General features: G+C 43.7%; 1 protein-coding gene across 7 annotated transcripts in view; it reads left to right on the top strand.

Moving 5' to 3' along the window:
• Positions 1-13,148, top strand: part of map4l (microtubule associated protein 4 like) — a 70,584-nt gene extending 57,436 nt beyond the window's left edge. The window contains exons 7-17 of one of the 7 annotated variants that reach the window (XM_045694141.2): positions 318-721; positions 2,337-2,546; positions 2,993-3,140; positions 3,318-3,380; positions 3,916-4,160; positions 4,920-4,964; positions 6,760-6,852; positions 7,359-7,440; positions 7,624-7,742; positions 8,179-8,338; positions 8,670-13,148. In XM_045694141.2, the coding sequence (XP_045550097.2) occupies positions 318-721; positions 2,337-2,546; positions 2,993-3,140; positions 3,318-3,380; positions 3,916-4,160; positions 4,920-4,964; positions 6,760-6,852; positions 7,359-7,440; positions 7,624-7,742; positions 8,179-8,338; positions 8,670-8,677 (1,577 nt within the window). In that variant the 3' untranslated portion in view covers positions 8,678-13,148. The remainder of the gene's footprint in view (positions 1-317; positions 722-2,336; positions 2,547-2,992; positions 3,141-3,317; positions 3,381-3,915; positions 4,161-4,919; positions 4,965-6,759; positions 6,853-7,358; positions 7,441-7,623; positions 7,743-8,178; positions 8,339-8,669) is intronic. The other 6 variants (XM_014140323.3, XM_014140322.3, XM_014140324.3 and 3 more) reach the window with 6 other exon arrangements.
• The last annotated feature ends 4,967 nt before the right edge of the window (positions 13,149-18,115 follow it).

An 18,115-nucleotide genomic window follows, 5' to 3' on the forward strand; every position in this document is an offset into this window, starting at 1 on the left:
AGATCATTGACGGTTTCACGCCCTTCATCCCCTCCTCAACGACAACACTGGGTGTCGCAAATGTCAAGGAACATATGGTAATTTAGTGTTGTGGATAGTTGAAAGCCATGAACCATGTTGTCAGCTTCCATCTGAGCACAGTTTCCCATGATTTGAAACAGATATGCTCTCGCTCATGGCTGAAAGCAACACTGGCGCTATGAAAGGTTTCTCTACCTGTATTTGATCCTCAGATAAATTCTGGTCTTATTTCATGACATACAGTATTGTGGGTTTTCTCTATATATCAATATATGTGTATTTTTGTCTCTCTACAGTGAAAGCAGAAAATAAGGACAAACAAGAGAAGGCTGATTTCGTCCCCAAGATGGATAACTTGAACATGTTTGATAAGACCGAGAAGTCGGACAAGATGGAGAAGATGGAGAATAAAGAGAAAGAAGATCAATCTAAGAAAGTCAATGCTGACAAGACAAACAAATCTGAGATCCTCAAAGATGAAGAGAAGATTGATAAGACAGAGAAAAATGTTAAAAATGAAAAAGTGGACAAGCCAGAGAAGACCAACAAAGATGAGAAGATGGAGAAGAAAGAAAATGGAGAGAAAACGGACAAGATGGTTAAAGTTCAGAAGAATGAAAAGGCTGGGAAAGGTACTGCAAAGTCCCCAACAACCATCGGAAGCAAGCAGGACCTCACCAGCCCAGACAGTAAGGCCAAGGTAGGTCAGGGAAAGGCTGGGACAATGTTACCATTCATTTCAGTGCAAGCTGCTTCTGCAACTGTCACTGCCATCTCTAGTGTGTGTGTGTGTGTGTGTGTGTGTGTGTGTGTGTGTGTGTGTGTGTGTGTGTGTGTGTGTGTGTGTGTGTGTGTGTGTGTGTGTGTGTGTGTGCATGCGCTTATGTGCTATTTCAAATGTAAAAGGGTTATCTAGCCCGCTACTAGAACTTACTCTGCTGATGCTCCTGGTTTGATTATGATTTGTGGTTTATAGTGAATGCAGCCTCTGCTGCTTTACCATGCTGCCTGTCCTCTGCTGCTTTACCATGCTGCCTGTCCTCTGCTGCTTTACCATGCTGCCTGTCCTCTGCTGCTTTACCATGCTGCCTGTCCTCTGTTGCTTTACCATGCTGCCTGTCCTCTGCTGCTTTACCATGCTGCCTGTCCTCTGCTGCTTTACCATGCTGCCTGTCCTCTGTTGCTTTACCATGCTGCCTGTCCTCTGCTGCTTTACCATGCTGCCTGTCCTCTGCTGCTTTACCATGCTGCCTGTCCTCTGCTGCTTTACCATGCTGCCTGTCCTCTGTTGCTTTACCATGCTGCCTGTCCTCTGCTGCTTTACCATGCTGCCTGTCCTCTGCTGCTTTACCATGCTGCCTGTCCTCTGTTGCTTTACCATGCTGCCTGTCCTCTGCTGCTTTACCATGCTGCCTGTCCTCTGCTACCTTACCATGCTGCCTGTCCTCTGCTGCTTTACCATGCTGCCTGTCCTCTGCTGCTTTACCCTGCTGCCTGTCCTCTGCTGCTTTACCATGCTGCCTGTTCTCTGATAATGTAACATGCTGCCTGTCCTCTGTTGCTTTGCCATGCTGCCTGTCCTCTGATAATGTAACATGCTGCATGTCCTCTACTGCTTTAACATGCTGCCTGTCCTCTGTTGCTTTGCCATGCTGCATGTCCTCTGCTGCTTTACCATGCTGCCTGTCCTCTGTTGCTTTACCATGCTGCCTGTCCTCTGTTGCTTTACCATGCTGCCTGTCCTCTGCTGCTTTACCATGCTGCCTGTCCTCTGCTGCTTTACCATGCTGCCTGTCCTCTGCTGCTTTACCATGCTGCCTGTCCTATGTTGCTTTACCATGCTGCCTGTCCTATGTTGCTTTACCATGCTGCCTGTCCTCTGCTGCTTTACCATGCTGCCTGTCCTCTGTTGCTTTACCATGCTGCCTGTCCTCTGCTGCTTTACCATGCTGCCTGTCCTCTGCTGCTTTACCATGCTGCCTGTCCTCTGCTGCTTTACCATGCTGCCTGTCCTCTGTTGCTTTACCATGCTGCCTGTCCTCTGCTGCTTTACCATGCTGCCTGTCCTCTGCTGCTTTACCATGCTGCCTGTCCTCTGCTGCTTTACCATGCTGCCTGTCCTCTGTTGCTTTACCATGCTGCCTGTCCTCTGCTGCTTTACCATGCTGCCTGTCCTCTGCTGCTTTACCATGCTGCCTGTCCTCTGCTGCTTTACCATGCTGCCTGTCCTCTGCTGCTTTACCATGCTGCCTGTCCTCTGTTGTATGCTTTTGGTTTTCTTATTTTTTCCTTCATCGTGTGACGTTGTTGTACAGCCTGCTGTTGGGTCAACCAAACCAAACTCTGTCAAAACACGGCCCACCTCTCTGTCCACTGGGGATGCAGCTGCCCCCCTAAAACGTTCCGCCCCCACCTCCAGTTCTGCCAATAAAAAAAGTCCTGTTACCAAGGCAACCACTCCCACAGCTGGCACCAAGCGGCCAACTGCCGCTAACAGTCAAACCCCTACAGCCACCAAGTTCAAGGTGAGTCCCCTCCCACTTCCCTCACTCCTGTCTGTGCTCACTGGCCTTCCCTCTTGTGGTTGGCACCTTGTCCCCCTTCCCTTTGTTTGGCTCTGCTATATAACTGTCCAGTGTCCACCTTCTGACTCTCACTCACAGTTTGTGGACCACTTTAACCTCTGTCCGGTCTCTTCACCATTTAGTCCTACCAGCTGAATATTTTCTATAACCTCCCTGAAGATCCCAGCATGCATTTCCAATATCTCCTTTCTGTTTCCAATCTTTACTCCCATAATTGCTTAATCAACTTCCATTTGGTGTGTTTTTTATCACACACCTATCTAACTTTTCCCTCAGCCTTCTCCATCTCCCTTACACCTCTAGTTGCCTCTCCCAACCAACCCTCTCTATGTCCAGCGCTCTCTTCCACACCACACCCTTCTCTGATTTCCTGTTTGCTTACTCAGACTCCGGAAAACGGCACTTCTGACAGACGTCCTCCTGTGCCAAAGGCCAACGGCACGGCCAATAACAACAGTTCCTCTACTACCGCCACTACTAAACCTGCTGGTCCACGCCCCTCTGCTAATGCCCCCTCTCTGCGCCGCAACACAGGTGAGCACCAACTCCTAACTGTATAGTGCAAGCTGACATGCTGTAAGGTACTTTATTCTTGATGATGGTGATATTCAAAAAGCCAACGTCAGAATTCCTTAGTCATCCCTAAATGAATACAATGTCCACTAGTCTCAATCATGTAAGGGGAGCTTGGTTATGTTCTCTACCCTACAGTTCCCAAGACTGATATCAAGCCAGGTGACATGAAGAAGCCTACTACGCTGAAGACAACACCAGGTAACAACGAGGCAACATGCACAATCTAACCCAAGTATCTCATTATACAACTAAAATACCCTGGAGTTGAATGTGTTCTTTGAAATTGTAAGGACAGACAAGTGTCGTCTGTTATAATCTCTCTTGACAGTGTCGTTATGACTACACAGAGAGAGACAAGTGCAGTGGGTAAGTGATGCTAGGAGACAGACAGGGACATAGAGGGAGATGGACACTTAGTCTCAACAGTAGCTCCAGTTCCTGAAAACACTGACTGACGCCTCAGGCCCGTCACGTCCTCCTCTGAGATATTCATTAGTCATCGAATCAGAGGCTGCTGACACAGCCTTGGAAAACCCACTACCAGAGACCACAGTATCTACTGTCTGTAGTTAGTAGTAGTGTGGTTCCTTATCCTCTCCCCTGGGGACTAGTTAGCTTCCAGCCCATTGTTCCCTAGTGAATCATTGTTGTTATTGTTTGTGTGTGTACTCAGCTCCAGCCCTTAGAGGGTATGGTTCCTCATGCCCTTTGTCTATTTCTATCACCGCCCCAGCCAAGCCCAGGGTACCTCACACTTCTGCTACTGCTCCAAGCACTCCTGCAACCAACGGGGAGCAACCTCGCCGACGCATCACCAAACCCCCGGTGCCCAAGCAGACGGCTATGGAGAGGAAGCCACCTGTACCCAGAGCTCCTAGGACTCCCAGGCCCATCAACGCACCCCTGCCGGACCTGAAGAATGTGCGCTCCAAGATCGGCTCCACAGACAACATGAAGTACCAGTCTACCGGTGGCAAGGTGCGCTAACGTGGGGTAGAGATGTACTGTACATGAAAGCTTTGGGAAAGAGGCATATTTAAGTGGACCGACATCAGACGTAGACGTTTGTGTGTTGACAGATCTATCATGCCTTCAATGCTGTCAAATGCCATTCAAGGCAGGGGTTTTGTCACAAGCAAATTCTCATTCAACATCATACAAATTCCTTATTATCAAAAACCTCCTCACCTCTCCACTGCTACCATATAACACGGTCTTATACCACCCTCTCATTAGTCATTACCAACATTTATGGCTTTCTCAACTAAATAGTGGCACAATGCATGCTACCCCTACTTATGCCTTTCTGTTTCTCTCTCTGTTCTCTCCCCTTTATTTCTCTCTTATCCTCTCCGTAACTTTTTATTTTCTCTCTTATCTCTCTTTTTTCTCTCTCTCATCTCTCTACATTACAACTGACAGCTCCCTTCACTCATAGGTTGTGACAGTGTCCATCCACAAAAGTTTACCTGTCACAGTGATGTATGCAAAAGGGGGTCTCCATAAAAACAAATTCTCAACACATTGTTTCGAGCCAATGCACTCTTCTGGGATGCAGGAGACCTGGGTTTGAAACCTGTCAGTCACACAGACCGGTGTTGTAGCCTTAAAGCAGAGCAGTTCCCTCCATCCGTACACCACACCACATTATCCTGAGCCCTGACTGGTGGTACTGACCCAGGGCCCAGGGCAGCCTTGTCTCCTGATATTGACCCAGGGGTGGTTGTCTCCCCTCAGGTCTCCACGGCGGGGGGTTCCCAATCCAAAGACGGCCAGGGCAAGGTGAGTCCCTACCATCGCCATCATCACACACCCCTTGCTCATTCTCACCCATGTGCTCAACCACTCTCTCTCCTTCAATATCACACTGAAGGAAATTACATAAGTGGACCTTTTTTGTCCACTGACTATTTGAACCTATCTGTACACACACAAACACATACAGACACATCGCACACTCCCAGTCTAACACACTCCCAGTCTAACACACTCCCAGTCTAACACACTCCCAGTCTAACACACTCCCAGTCTAACATACTCCCAGTATAACACACTCCCAGTCTAGCATACTCCCAGTCTAACACACTCCCAGTCTAACACACTCCCAGTCTAACATACTCCCAGTATAACACACTCCCAGTCTAGCATACTCCCAGTCTAACATACTCCCAGTCATGCACATCCTCACCTTTTCTTCCTCTTCATGATAGACTGTTGCTTTCCGGTATAACATGTGAATAGTTGTGGACAGTGTACTCCAAGTCTCTGTCTCCCCTGAAATGCGCAGCTTAACTGACAGACAGAAAAACAGACAGACAGGAATTGACCTTGCCGTCATCCATCTAACCTCTACAATCATGGCACTACCCATCCCAGTTATTTGGCACAGAAACCTAATGAACCTCCTCGTGAAATAACACCACAGTGACCATTGTCCTGCGCTGGTCCTCACACCTGGTACATTTCAAAGGTCCCTGAGCTTGAGTATTTGAGAGGCCCTGGAAGGCTTTTAGGTTCATAGTGTAACCAACACCACTGCTCTTATTCATCTGGGTTTACTTTTACGTAATTTACCCTAAACCATTTTTAAAGTCATATCAGTATGATTCAATGAAGGATTATAATGGTAAGATAAGCAATTCAGAAACAACCCACTGGGCACAGACATACTTTCAACGTCTAGTTTTGATTTAAATTGAGATGTCAACTAACGTGAATTTCAATGTGAAATCAACAAAAAATGTCATTGGATTTAGGTTAACAGATGGGTGAAAAAATACACAACTTTTTGCAAATTCAGTCAGTTTTCCATGTTGATTCAACGTCATCAGATGTCATTTTGGGGGGAAATGTGGGAAGCACTTGCTTCTGTCTTCTCATCAGCTGAGTGATATAGCAGAGAAGCCTCTGGTTGTCCAACACCTGTGAGTTGAGTTCAGTAAGATCTGAGCTTGAGGCAGTGTGAGCAAGCAGTTGGAAATAACAGACCTTGGCTGTGGGCTAGTGTTTTAGAGGGTGACTCAGCCCGTCTGAGATGCTACCTGCGTCACAGAGCCTCAAACTAATTTAAACACCAGGCATCTCAGTATACCAAGCAAAAAATTAATGGTGAAAACAGATTAGTGCTTTTCATTCAAGGTTTTTGAACTGCAGGTCGGTTCCTTCGCAAAGTGACGGTGTTTTGAAATCAGAAATTGATATCAGGGAAGAGATGGCTGGCTGGCTGACTGGCTGGCTAGTGTGTGTGTGTGGGTGTGTGTGTGTGTGTGTGTGCGTGCGTGCGTGCGTGCGTGCGTATATTATTTTTGTTCATAAACACTGCAATAGTTATCTACTTTGATCAGCCACATCTAGAATTGGATGATAGTTGAGCTAATTTGTATGTAAATACTGACCAGCCAGCATTCTGACTGTTGTGTGACTGGTTTTACTTACTATGTGTAAGAATGAGTTAACAACATACTGTATGCTTTTTAGATTGCTTTCACTTTTCATCCTGGCTGCTTCTCCACCACCCTCCACTAATTCTAGACTCACCGTAGTGAACCGTTCCCACTGCTACTGTGCTTCTTTGTAGGTTATGATAGTCCACAAAAAACTGGACTTCAGCCATATCACCTCCCGCTGTGGCTCCAAGGATAATATCAAGCATGTCCCTGGTGGAGGGAATGTAAGTACAACACATGGGGCTCCCATGTGGCTGCTGCCTCGTTCCCCATATCCCACTAACATGTTCGATTGGACTAAAAGGAAGTCCGCCCCATTTCTAACAGAGTAATGTCCTAACGTTCTAGTCATTCTAATTCTATGGTCAGCCCCATTGGCCAGCCTAAGTTATAATGTGAGGTCCGAATGCTGTGCTGTTTGTGCAAACTGTCTCACCCAGCTAACCAGCTGAAGAGATACTAGCTTTCTATCTGCCTCTGTCTCTTTCACTCTCTTTTACATTGCAACAAGTATTACATTTCCTTATTTAGTGAAAACAAAATCAATTTAAATGGATACTTAAAATACCCACTTCTCCACTTTACAGTAGACTACTAAAATTTCATAATCAGTGTTATACTGATGGGTGAAAGTGATTCAAGGCATTGTGTGAGAATTTCAGATTGGGTGTTGTTTCATCTTTGCCATTCATACTTCAACATTTGTGTTGTGTTGTTTGGGTGCATTCAGGTCCAGATTCAGCATAAGAAGGTGGACTTGAGCAAAGTGACCTCCAAGTGTGGCTCTAAGGACAACATCAAGCACAAGCCAGGTAGACATCTGATGATTTTGGAAATGAAGACTGCATCCCAAATGGCACCCTATCCCCTACATAGTACACTACTTTTGACCAGAGTCTCATTAGGCCTGCTCAAAAAGAGTGGACCATATAGGTAATAGGGTTCCATTTGGGAAGCCTCCTATATCAAATGACTTACCTTCTCACGCCACTAAGGTGTGTCCACTACAGGGGGTGGAGATGTGAAGATTGAGGCTAAGGCCAATGGTAATGGCAAGCCCAAGGTGGGGTCAATGGACAATATTGGCCTTGAGGCAGAGGATGGACAAAACAAGGTAAGGTCACCATTCTCTTGTAGTCACGTAGTTATTTACATGTTTTACCTAACCAGGATTTGGTCTTGAAGGTTTTATTCAAATACATTTCCGAAAGCTTAAAGTTCTAAAGTCATTATTTATTGCGCAACACACAAAGACAGGATGTTTGAGGTTGTTGTGGTGGAAACGTCTCATTTGAACATGCTGGTTGACTACATACAGAGAGCAATTTCATCCTTTTAAAACAAGTTGCGTCATTGTGCTTTAACCTGTTTGTCCACTAGATGGCATTAATGAATACCCAGTCTTTCATTAGCAACACAACCTGTAATGAAAAGATCATTGAACTTATAGGAATTCATACACACTTTTTTAATTAACATATTATTATGGTCATTTACCTCAGTGTGTGTCTGATTCTCATGTCTAAACCCTACTGCTCACGTATTTCCAGGCTGGGGGGAAAACATCTCCCCCTGGTGGAGCTCCAGCCACAGGGGCAAGAAGTATGGCTAAGGAGAACGGACATAAGGAGGCCACACCTCACCCTAATCCCTTTGGGGGTGATGGGCTGCGAGACCCGATAGGCATGGACAAACGCATCCCTGAGACAAGTAGGTGCCTCTTGCCTCAACAAACAACCTGTGGTCTTTCTGAAATCTCACTTTCTCTGTCATGCACTCAGAGCATTAACTTTGAGATTACCTCTGTTGCCTGTCTCGCATTACTTATTGGGTTTCATGTCACTGCTGAGTGCTCAGATTATAGATAACTGATTGTTGTGAAGTAGGCAAGTTTTTTGCCTCCTGCAAATAGTGTATTCAAAAAATGTGTATGTTATTTGATGCCATTAATCTAACCAGTTAACTCCCTCTACTCTTTCTCCTCTTATTTTGCTCCCCTTTTCTCCATTGCTTCCTGTGTCCCACTCTGTTTATCTGCCAGCAGATTGAGTCTTACAAGCTGAGCTTTCGCAAGTGTGCACGGGCTCGCACGAACCACGGCGCCGACATCATCTCCCGGCCCACCCCGATTGGCAGCCACCCCTCACCCTCATCGCAGCACCTCTCACAGTGTTTCTCTGGGGTCCGCCAGCTTTCTCCTCCACACCCTCCAGCTCCAACCCAGACCCTCGTCACCCAGACATGAGGCAGGGGGACAACTACTGAATGCTAGCAGGACAGGGACTTCTTTAGCACATTCCAACTTCCTCCAGCACCTTCATTTGACCTTTTACCTCTCCTTTTACCATACTGTATCTCATCACTACTCTCTGTCCTTGTGGAATATCTGTCCTAGTCTTCTGGTCTCAGAGGAGCCAGTATTAAAGTATAGAGACCAGAGTTCAGATAGATAGACAAGCTCTTACTGTACAGTGGGGTTTGGTCTCTTCTGAATTGCCCTGGCTTAACTTGCTGTGATATAAGGGGAGTAGTATGACCTCAGAGTGAATGTTCTAGAATCTAGACCCTCAGTGTTCTGTTAAAGTTATGTCAGCGCAGAGTGAAACTTATTATACTGCCGGCTTCTTTTGTTCCAGCCTATAATTTCTGTTCTTATACGTAGTGCCACCTCGATGCAAATCACAAACACCTTCACTGTTACACTGTATATTAGTATGTCTTTTACGTCAGACCATCACAATCTATGTGACAGGCCTTACCCTAGACGTAACACCTTCCTTACTGTACCTATCTCTCTGGATGAGCATAACTCCCCTTGTACTGTTGGGACCCCAGATTTCACTTGAGTTGTATACAGTACATTATACAATGGCGATTAGTGAAGCACCCCTTATTGTGAGCATGTGGGATTGTCATGTCATCCCAATGAACAGGGGCTAATATGCCACTCCCTCTCTTAACCAATCCAGTATGTCTAGATAACCCTTTGTAAACTTGTGATTTGCCCACAGCACTCTCAACAACAAGAAACTAGTAGGCTGTTTCAAACAGTAGGATATTTAACATCTCTTTAAAAAAATCTGTATTGTGTTTTCGTAAATTATTGTAACAATGAGCTGATGTGTTGTTATGTCGTTTCATCATAATATACCCTTTTTCCTTTTACTGTTACATCTCTCTGAAAGCAATACAGTGAGTGGTCTTTGCTGAGGATACAACTTTCTCATACACACACATCACCGCACATGTGTACTACAGTAAGGTACAGTCAGAGAGAGAGAGAGAGAGACAAACCCCCGCAGGGTCTGTGCAAAGAGACTGGATGCCTGGGACAGGACAAAATAGTAAGCAAGAGGCAGCAAACAGAGTGAGGAAAGGCTTATGATTGCACCAGGAGAGTGAAGATACTCCAATGCTGTTTGTGTTGTCCCCCAGTGATCAAGTCTCTGTAGTGTTGGTCAAATCGTTGGGACAGGGAAGACGAATAGAAAGCCATTTTGAAGGAAAGCAAGATTTAGATAGATACATTTAACAATGTATTCACAATTTTAAGTCAATATCAGGAGAAGTTTGTGACGAACAAAGACAGTCATAAATTGATCTCCAATGTGACAATTGTATATTTTCAGTCTTCTCAACTACTCCACTGTTAAATATGAATTCATTTGAATGGCTGCTTATGCTATTGGTTCCACTGTGAAAAGTGACATTATTGTGTAACAATAGCGCACAATTGCTTATTGGAGCATTTTTTTTTTTTTTTTTTTAAACAAATAAGCTAATTACTCAGATTAACTTGCTGTCGGTTCTGTAAAGAGGTTGGTGGAATTGTATAACATTACATGACTATGAATTAGGATTCAGTGTGTGTGTGTAGTATGTTGTGATCAACATTTAGGCATGTCTGTGGAGTTTGTCAGATTAGTGGTGTGTTGCTGGATCAAGGTCGAGGGCACCCCATTGCACCTCCAACTAGAGGGATCAGGGCCCCAGATATTAATGTGTAATTGTGCCTTGTAGATTCTCAAGGCTGAACCACACATGAACCAGATCTCTCACAGGATGTATAAATCTGAACCATCCCTTTATAACTTCTTCTCACCACCAAATATTGTGACGAGAGGAAGTCCAGTGGCAGGAAGTGGGAGAATATGGAGCTAGACGAAACCTGCTAATTTTGTCATAGATGAAACATTCAATCTCAATACAGTTTTCTGTTCCCAAAACTAACATCTGTTAAGAACAGAGTAGACAAAGTTTTTTTAGACTTCACCCTTTCTAAAAAATAAATGGCATTGTTTAGAAGGATTACAAGGGCAAATTGAGTAATTGCACAATCGCAAATTCACAGAGTAGGAGTTCTCTAACGGAAATATGCAAATACATGCTCGAACGCGCCAATAGGATCTCGCTAATTCGTGCTTAGCTCTGCCCAGCTCTTTGCTTGTTCTGCTCAATATGCTTCATTTGCTCTCATTGGAAACAACATCGGTGGTATATCTTGGGTTAGTCAAAATCTGTGGCTGAACTGTAACAGGTGTATAGTTCCCAAAAAATGATCTTTATGTCCCACCCTAAAACCCTTTTATTTTGAGTTATTGTTATGTACTGTAATGATATGATGCTGCTTGATGTCAGTAAGGTGTAATCTGAATCTATTTGAGTGTGTGTACTGCAGTGGAGGAAATAATAGGGATCGTCAATGGCAGAGATAATCAAAGAGCAAGATATCAAAATATCGAGAATGAAAGAAAAAGCACCTTATGATATTTACAAGTATTCTTTCCCCCCAAGATTCCCATGGTTAGTTAAAAAACTGGAATGAATTGAATTCTTCCTGAAGCATAAGTCTTACACTGATGAAAGCACTTTGAATGCACAGTGGTATGTACATTTTATGTTTGAGCTCTACAGTATGTTAGAACTGTTGGCATGATTGGATGAACAGATTTGTCTTTTAGTCTCCTTGCTGGTAACCTTGCTCACTGGTCACGTTAGTGGACTTTGGTGTCGCGCTTTGGGACGATGATCACTCACTCTGTCTGTTCTCCTTGTGCCTGTTAGACGTCACGTTTATTAACACTCACCTTTCCAACGCTTAACCACTGCTTGCAACGCCATCCTTTCACCAGTCTTCACACAGTCGTTTGTAAATAGACAACCACATGTTTTTATCACCACAAGAAAACAAATAGGTATTGATATTAGGGTCTTTATGGATGTTGACAAATGTATTTCACATCCATGAACCCATTTTCAGAGAGTGTTTTCTTTCTGGAGTCTGCCTTTTTCAGAAAGGGCTGAAGTACAAGAATGTTTTTAAAATGTAATGTATTAAAGATGCAAGACATGAATATCATATGTATGAACTTTTTGTTTTGTTTTAAAAATCACAATAGGACACATACTAAGGCCTAGATTCAATCAGATCAAGCGTTAACCAGCGAAAGCAGACACCTGCATAGCGAATGTTTTGGTGGTGTCGGAGAAGGAAACTGGGTTGGAGCTGTCAAATTATTGACCAGCTGCTCTTGCAATCATAATCAGGAAGCCACACCCACACCCCCCACTCGCATTAGAAGTTCAGAGTGAGAACATGTATAATATATATAAAAATAATTACGCTCAAATAAAAAAATCATTCAACAAAATGAGGATTTCCATCATCCTAATCGAGGTGTAGATTACATCACATTCCAGTGTTTGAAGTTGTAAACAATGCTGCATGGGATTTCTATTAATAATTTGACCGTGCAGCCAATGGCAATGTCCGCCTTAGGTATAAGAGAGCCACTTGTGGATTTGACAGCTCTAACACAGTTCCACCTCCGACACTATGCGGATGTCGGCTAAAGCGCCTCTGATTGAATAGAGCCCTAAATCAACATTTGACTCGACAGTAGGAATGGTGGTTAGCATCTCAATGGTTGGTCAAGGTGTGCTATTACCAACTCCAACTCTGTAGAGGAATAAATTAACACTTTTATCTGCCTCTTACACTTAGGCCTGTACTCACTATATGTTAGAAATCTACATGGAACAAAGAATAATCCGGTTTCATGCTTATTCTTCCAAATGTTTTGTGTCACTGGTGAGCTGACCGAGTGCCCAACTGTAATCAGGAACCAGGCATTGTGAGGATAGGTTGAAGGTCATGCTCCCAAATGCAGCACCTGACACACACAGCCCTTGAATGTCATCCAGACATCCCTCCCACATCCCCCATGTGAGACTAACAGTAACTGTCTTTTGGCATGTGTTATGTAGTGTGCTTCTGTAAAGCATCAAGGAGCCCATAGCTGTGCTTCATCTTACAGCACACCTGTAGTGTGTATTATTCTCCATAGTGCACACCATAAGAGCATGCAGAAGACAATGGATTGTAGACATCTGTCATAGATAGGAGTTCATTGTTTCCCCTTCGATTTGAGATGTAATTTGGTATGAAAGAGATGTTCATTGTGATTAATTGTTATCTAGTGATGTGAATATTAATCATGAAATAAAAGACAAGCAAACATTTGAGTGTATGTTTCCTTTTCTGCTTAATTGTCTTTTGTGTATAACTGTACAAACATTGTCTTTTTTTATTACAGCATGTCTATCCGTAAAGAACTGTGTTAGTCTGAGTCCACAAGAACACAACGTATAGTGCATGCATACTGAACAAAAATGTAAACGCAACATGCAACAATTTCAACGATTTTACTGAGTTACAGTTCATATAAGGAAATCAGTCAATTGAAATAAATAAATTGGGCCCTAATCTATGGATTTCACATGACTGGGAATACAGATATGCATCTGTTGTTCACAGATACCTTTAAAAACAGATAGGGGAGTCGATCAGAAAACCAGTCAGTATCTGGTGTGAGCACCATTGCTCATGCAGCACGACATCTCCTTCACATAGAGTTGATCTGGCTGTTAATTGTGGCCTGTGGAATGTTGTCCCATTCCTCTTCAATGGCTATGCGAAGTTGCTGGATATTGTTGGGAACTGGAACACGATGTCGTACATGTCAATCCAGAGCATCCCAAACATGCTCAATGGTTGACATGTCTGGTGAGTATGTAGGCCATATAAGAACTGGGATATTTTCATCTTCCAGGAATTGTGTACAGAGCCTTGCATCATGGGGTTGTTGTGGCGGAAGAATCAGAATTAGTTAGGTAACATAGATAATGAATTAATTATCTGCGTAATATGCTTGTATGATATGCTTGTTATTAGAATGTATCCCTTCGGACTCTGGTGTTGGCAGTTGCACTTCCTCCCTCAATTACCTGGAGCCCAGAGAGGGGAGAAGTCAGGCTTGTCTTTCACATGCCCCTGGTGCTATACAGAATATCAGAAAGAGAAGAGGACAGGAGGGAACATTGTCTTCATATGTGAATGTGTCTTTAACTATTTACCTTTACCTATTAAACCATGTGAAGGGATGGTCTGATTAATGGGGAACCAATTACTTGTCTACACAATGTCTGTGCACCAGTCACTCATTCCTTTGGTCTTGGGGAAGATAAAGGTCTGAGACAAGATGTGTGGGGTAGTGTCTGGAACCATTGTACGTCATCTCTGATGTTGCACCTATCCTGGGATAGTGTATGACCTAGAGGCTCACTCCCCTCAGTGAGCTGGTCCAGGTGTGTGGTCAAGAAGGGGTTTTACTTGAGATGGGAGTATCTGGAGTTGACAATTGATTTATGCCATAGAATGAGTTGGTGTTTCTGTGCTATGAAGTACCAGGAACGAGATCGGAGCCTTGTCTTAGGGGCCAAACTGAACAATAAGAACAGTCTTCATAGCAAATGCGATCTGGCTGCGGGATACTCATTTCTCATATATCAAGATTCACCTTGTGACCCATTCCATACATCTGTTGTTTGTCATGTAGACTAAAAGGGTGTATCTTTGCTATAAAATATATTTGTATTCTTCGTATGTCAGAGCTACTCGTCACAACACTTGGGAGTGTTGACCCGACCAGCCTCGTCATTATAGAAGCAATTACTCTATGCTTTCCTTATCAATACATTTTGAACAAAGTAATATTCTGATTGGTGATTGACCTTGTCTCTCCTCATTATTGATTAGAATTTCCACGACACTGTGCATTATCATGCTAAAACATGAGGTGATGGCGGTGGGTGAATGGCACGACAATGGGCCTCGGGATCTCATCACGGTATCTCTGTGCATTCATATTGCCATCGCTAAAATGCAATTGTGTTCATTGTCTGTAGCTTATGCCTGCCCATACCAAAATCCCACCACCACCATGGGGCCTCTGTTCACGATGTTGACATCAGTAAATCGCTCGCCCACACGACGCCATACACGTGGTCTTTGGTTGTGAGGCTGGTTGGACGTACTGCCAAATTCTCTAAAATGACGTTGGTAGAGAATTAACATTAAATTCTCTGGTAACAGCTCTGGGGGACATTCTTGCAGTGAGCATGCCAATTGCACGCTCCCTAAAAACTTGAGAGATCTGTGGCATTGTGTTGTGTGAAAAAACTGCACATTTTAGAGTGGCCTTTATAATGATCATGCTGTTTAATCAGCTTCTTGATATGTCACACCTGTCAGGTGGATGGAGAAATGGAGAAATAATGGAGAAATGTTCACTAACAGGGATGTAAACAAATTTGTGCACAGAATTTGAGAGAAATAAACTTTGTGCATATGGAAAATGTCTGGGGTCTTTTATTTCAGCTTATAAAACATGGGACCAACACTTTACATTTACGTCATTTAGCAGACGCTTTTATCCAGAGCGACTTACAAATTGGTGCATTCACCTTATGATATCCAGTGGAACAACCACTTTACAATAGTACATCTATATCTTTTTTTTTTTTGGGGGGGGGGGGGGTTAGAAGGATTACTTTATCCTATCCCAACACTTTACATGTTGTGTTTATATTTTTGTTCAGTGTCCATAAAGTATCAGCAAGGTGCAAAATGAAATGGTAGTAACTAGCCTACCTTGCCGTTAATGTACAGAGAGAAGATAACATGTATGCAGAGGGAGGATGCATCTAGGCAGGCAGCAGTGAAGGAAAGTTAGCCTCTCCATTACAACCTATCGTGCCAGCCACTAGAGAGATGTATAGTCTTACACCCTTAGCCATATCTTGTTGACATGGAATAATTTCCTTCTTGTTATCCTTGAGGACAAAAATAAACATGTGGTATTCCTGCTGGATGCCTTTCACTGATTGAGAAGGATAGCTTTAGACACATTGTCAAGTGTCAACCAATAGTAACAGGTGACCCAATGAGAAATCATGTCCCCCTACAATGTTGATTGTAACTTAACACCATATGTATTTTTTCACTATATTATTAGTAGTTCACACATCTCCCGTCTCCATACTAAATAAGCACCTGCTGTCCACTCTCAGTTTTCTACTCTTCACTCTCATGTCCTTGAAGGTCCCCCAACCAAGCCATCAGGGATGTGTGGTACCTGTCCTACTTGAGTGTGGAAACTGATTCTGCTTGAGTTTCAAAGAGAGGACTATTGTTAGGGGTGTTTGTTCCTCTGTGGTGGCAAGGTGGCATAAAGTTAACTTTTTAGAGAAGGACTCCCCACCTCTTTACTCTCTCTTCTCCTGACTAACATTAGATCAGTCATTAGTGGCTCTGCTGGATGGTCTCGTCAGTGGTCGTCTTCCTATCAGACTCCATCAGGATATAGAAGGCCTCTCACCACTGATGATCCTCTGAACCCGACAGAGACAAAACATAGCCTGCAGAAGATTTGAAGAGCGGAAAGCGGAAAGATAAGACTTTGTTTCATTTTAGATTGCTTTGATACTTTTGATCTGGTAGCTCTGTTTGTCTCTCACAGGATCAATTTGAGCTCACTTGAACAGGAAGGTGGCGCGGAAGTCCTATGTGGCAAATTTTCCCATCAAACTTTGTCATCAAAGTCTGTCTATCTCTGGATTGATGGTGTTTTCAAGACAACTGGGAACTCTGAAAAAAACAAGGTTGAATCATGACGTCAGTGATCTTCAGGTCGGAGCTCTAGAAAGAGGCCTGACCGAGTTCCCGACTTGGAATTCCGAGTTGGATGACCGTTCAAAACTTATTTTCTCAGTCGGAGCTCGTTTTTGTCTGAGTTCCCAGTTGTCTTGAACTCACTGAAGTCTGAGATTTCCCAGTTCTGAGTTTCCAGTTGTTTCGATCGTGGCAGAAATCATGCATGGCCAATGTTGAATGATTTCCTTTTAAGCTTGGAAAAGAGACCCTTAAACCCAGATTTGGACCACACAACCACTCCACTGAATAGCATGCTTGCAGTTAGCCACTGATTCCTTCCAAACCACTCATTGTTGAATTTGCGATTTCCAACTTGTTGTGTAATGTTAATGTCCAATGGCCGATGAACACTAATACGTTTTATCTATAATTTCTCTTCATATTTTCTCTTCATATGACAAGGATTGAAAAGGATTTGCCAGTATATTGTTGACTTGATTTATGATGACTGCTAGCTTGCTAGCTAAGATTTTGAAAGTATGATGTTGACATGATCAGTCCAATCAAAGTCACGGTACATATAACGCGATTTGACGTCACTTTATCTGTGACCAATGACCTCTTGGATGAGAATGTTTGTATACGGCTTTATTATGTCAATGAAATATATATATATATATATATATATATATATATATATATATATATATATATATATATATATATATACACTGCTCAAAAAAATAAAGGGAACACTTAAACAACACATCCTAGATCTGAATGAAAGAAATAATCTTATTAAATACTTTTTTCTTTACATAGTTGAATGTGCTGACAACAAAATCACACAAAAATAATCAATGGAAATCCAATTTATCAACCCATGGAGGTCTGGATTTGGAGTCACACTCAAAATTAAAGTGGAAAACCACACTGCAGGCTGATCCAACTTTGATGTAATGTCCTTAAAACAAGTCAAAATGAGGTTCAGTAGTGTGTGTGGCCTCCACGTGCCTGTATGACCTCCCTACAACGCCTGGGCATGCTCCTGATGAGGTGGCGGATGGTCTCCTGAGGGATCTCCTCCCAGACCTGGACTAAAGCATCCGCCAACTCCTGGACAGTCTGTGGTGCAACGTGGCGTTGGTGGATGGAGCGAGACATGATGTCCCAGATGTGCTCAATTGGATTCAGGTCTGGGGGACGGGCGGGCCAGTCCATAGCATCAATGCCTTCCTCTTGCAGGAACTGCTGACACACTCCAGCCACATGAGGTCTAGCATTATCTTGCATTAGGAGGAACCCAGGGCCAACCGCACCAGCATATGGTCTCACAAGGGGTCTGAGGATCTCATCTCGGTACCTAATGGCAGTCAGGCTACCTCTGGCGAGCACATGGAGGGCTGTGCGGCCCCCCAAAGAAATGCCACCCCACACCATGGCTGACCCACCGCCAAAGCGGTCATGCTGGAGGATGTTGCAGGCAGCAGAAC

The sequence above is a fragment of the Salmo salar genome, chromosome 14, assembly GCF_965601325.2.
Source record: "Salmo salar chromosome 14, fSalSal1, whole genome shotgun sequence".
NCBI lineage: Eukaryota > Metazoa > Chordata > Actinopteri > Salmoniformes > Salmonidae > Salmo > Salmo salar.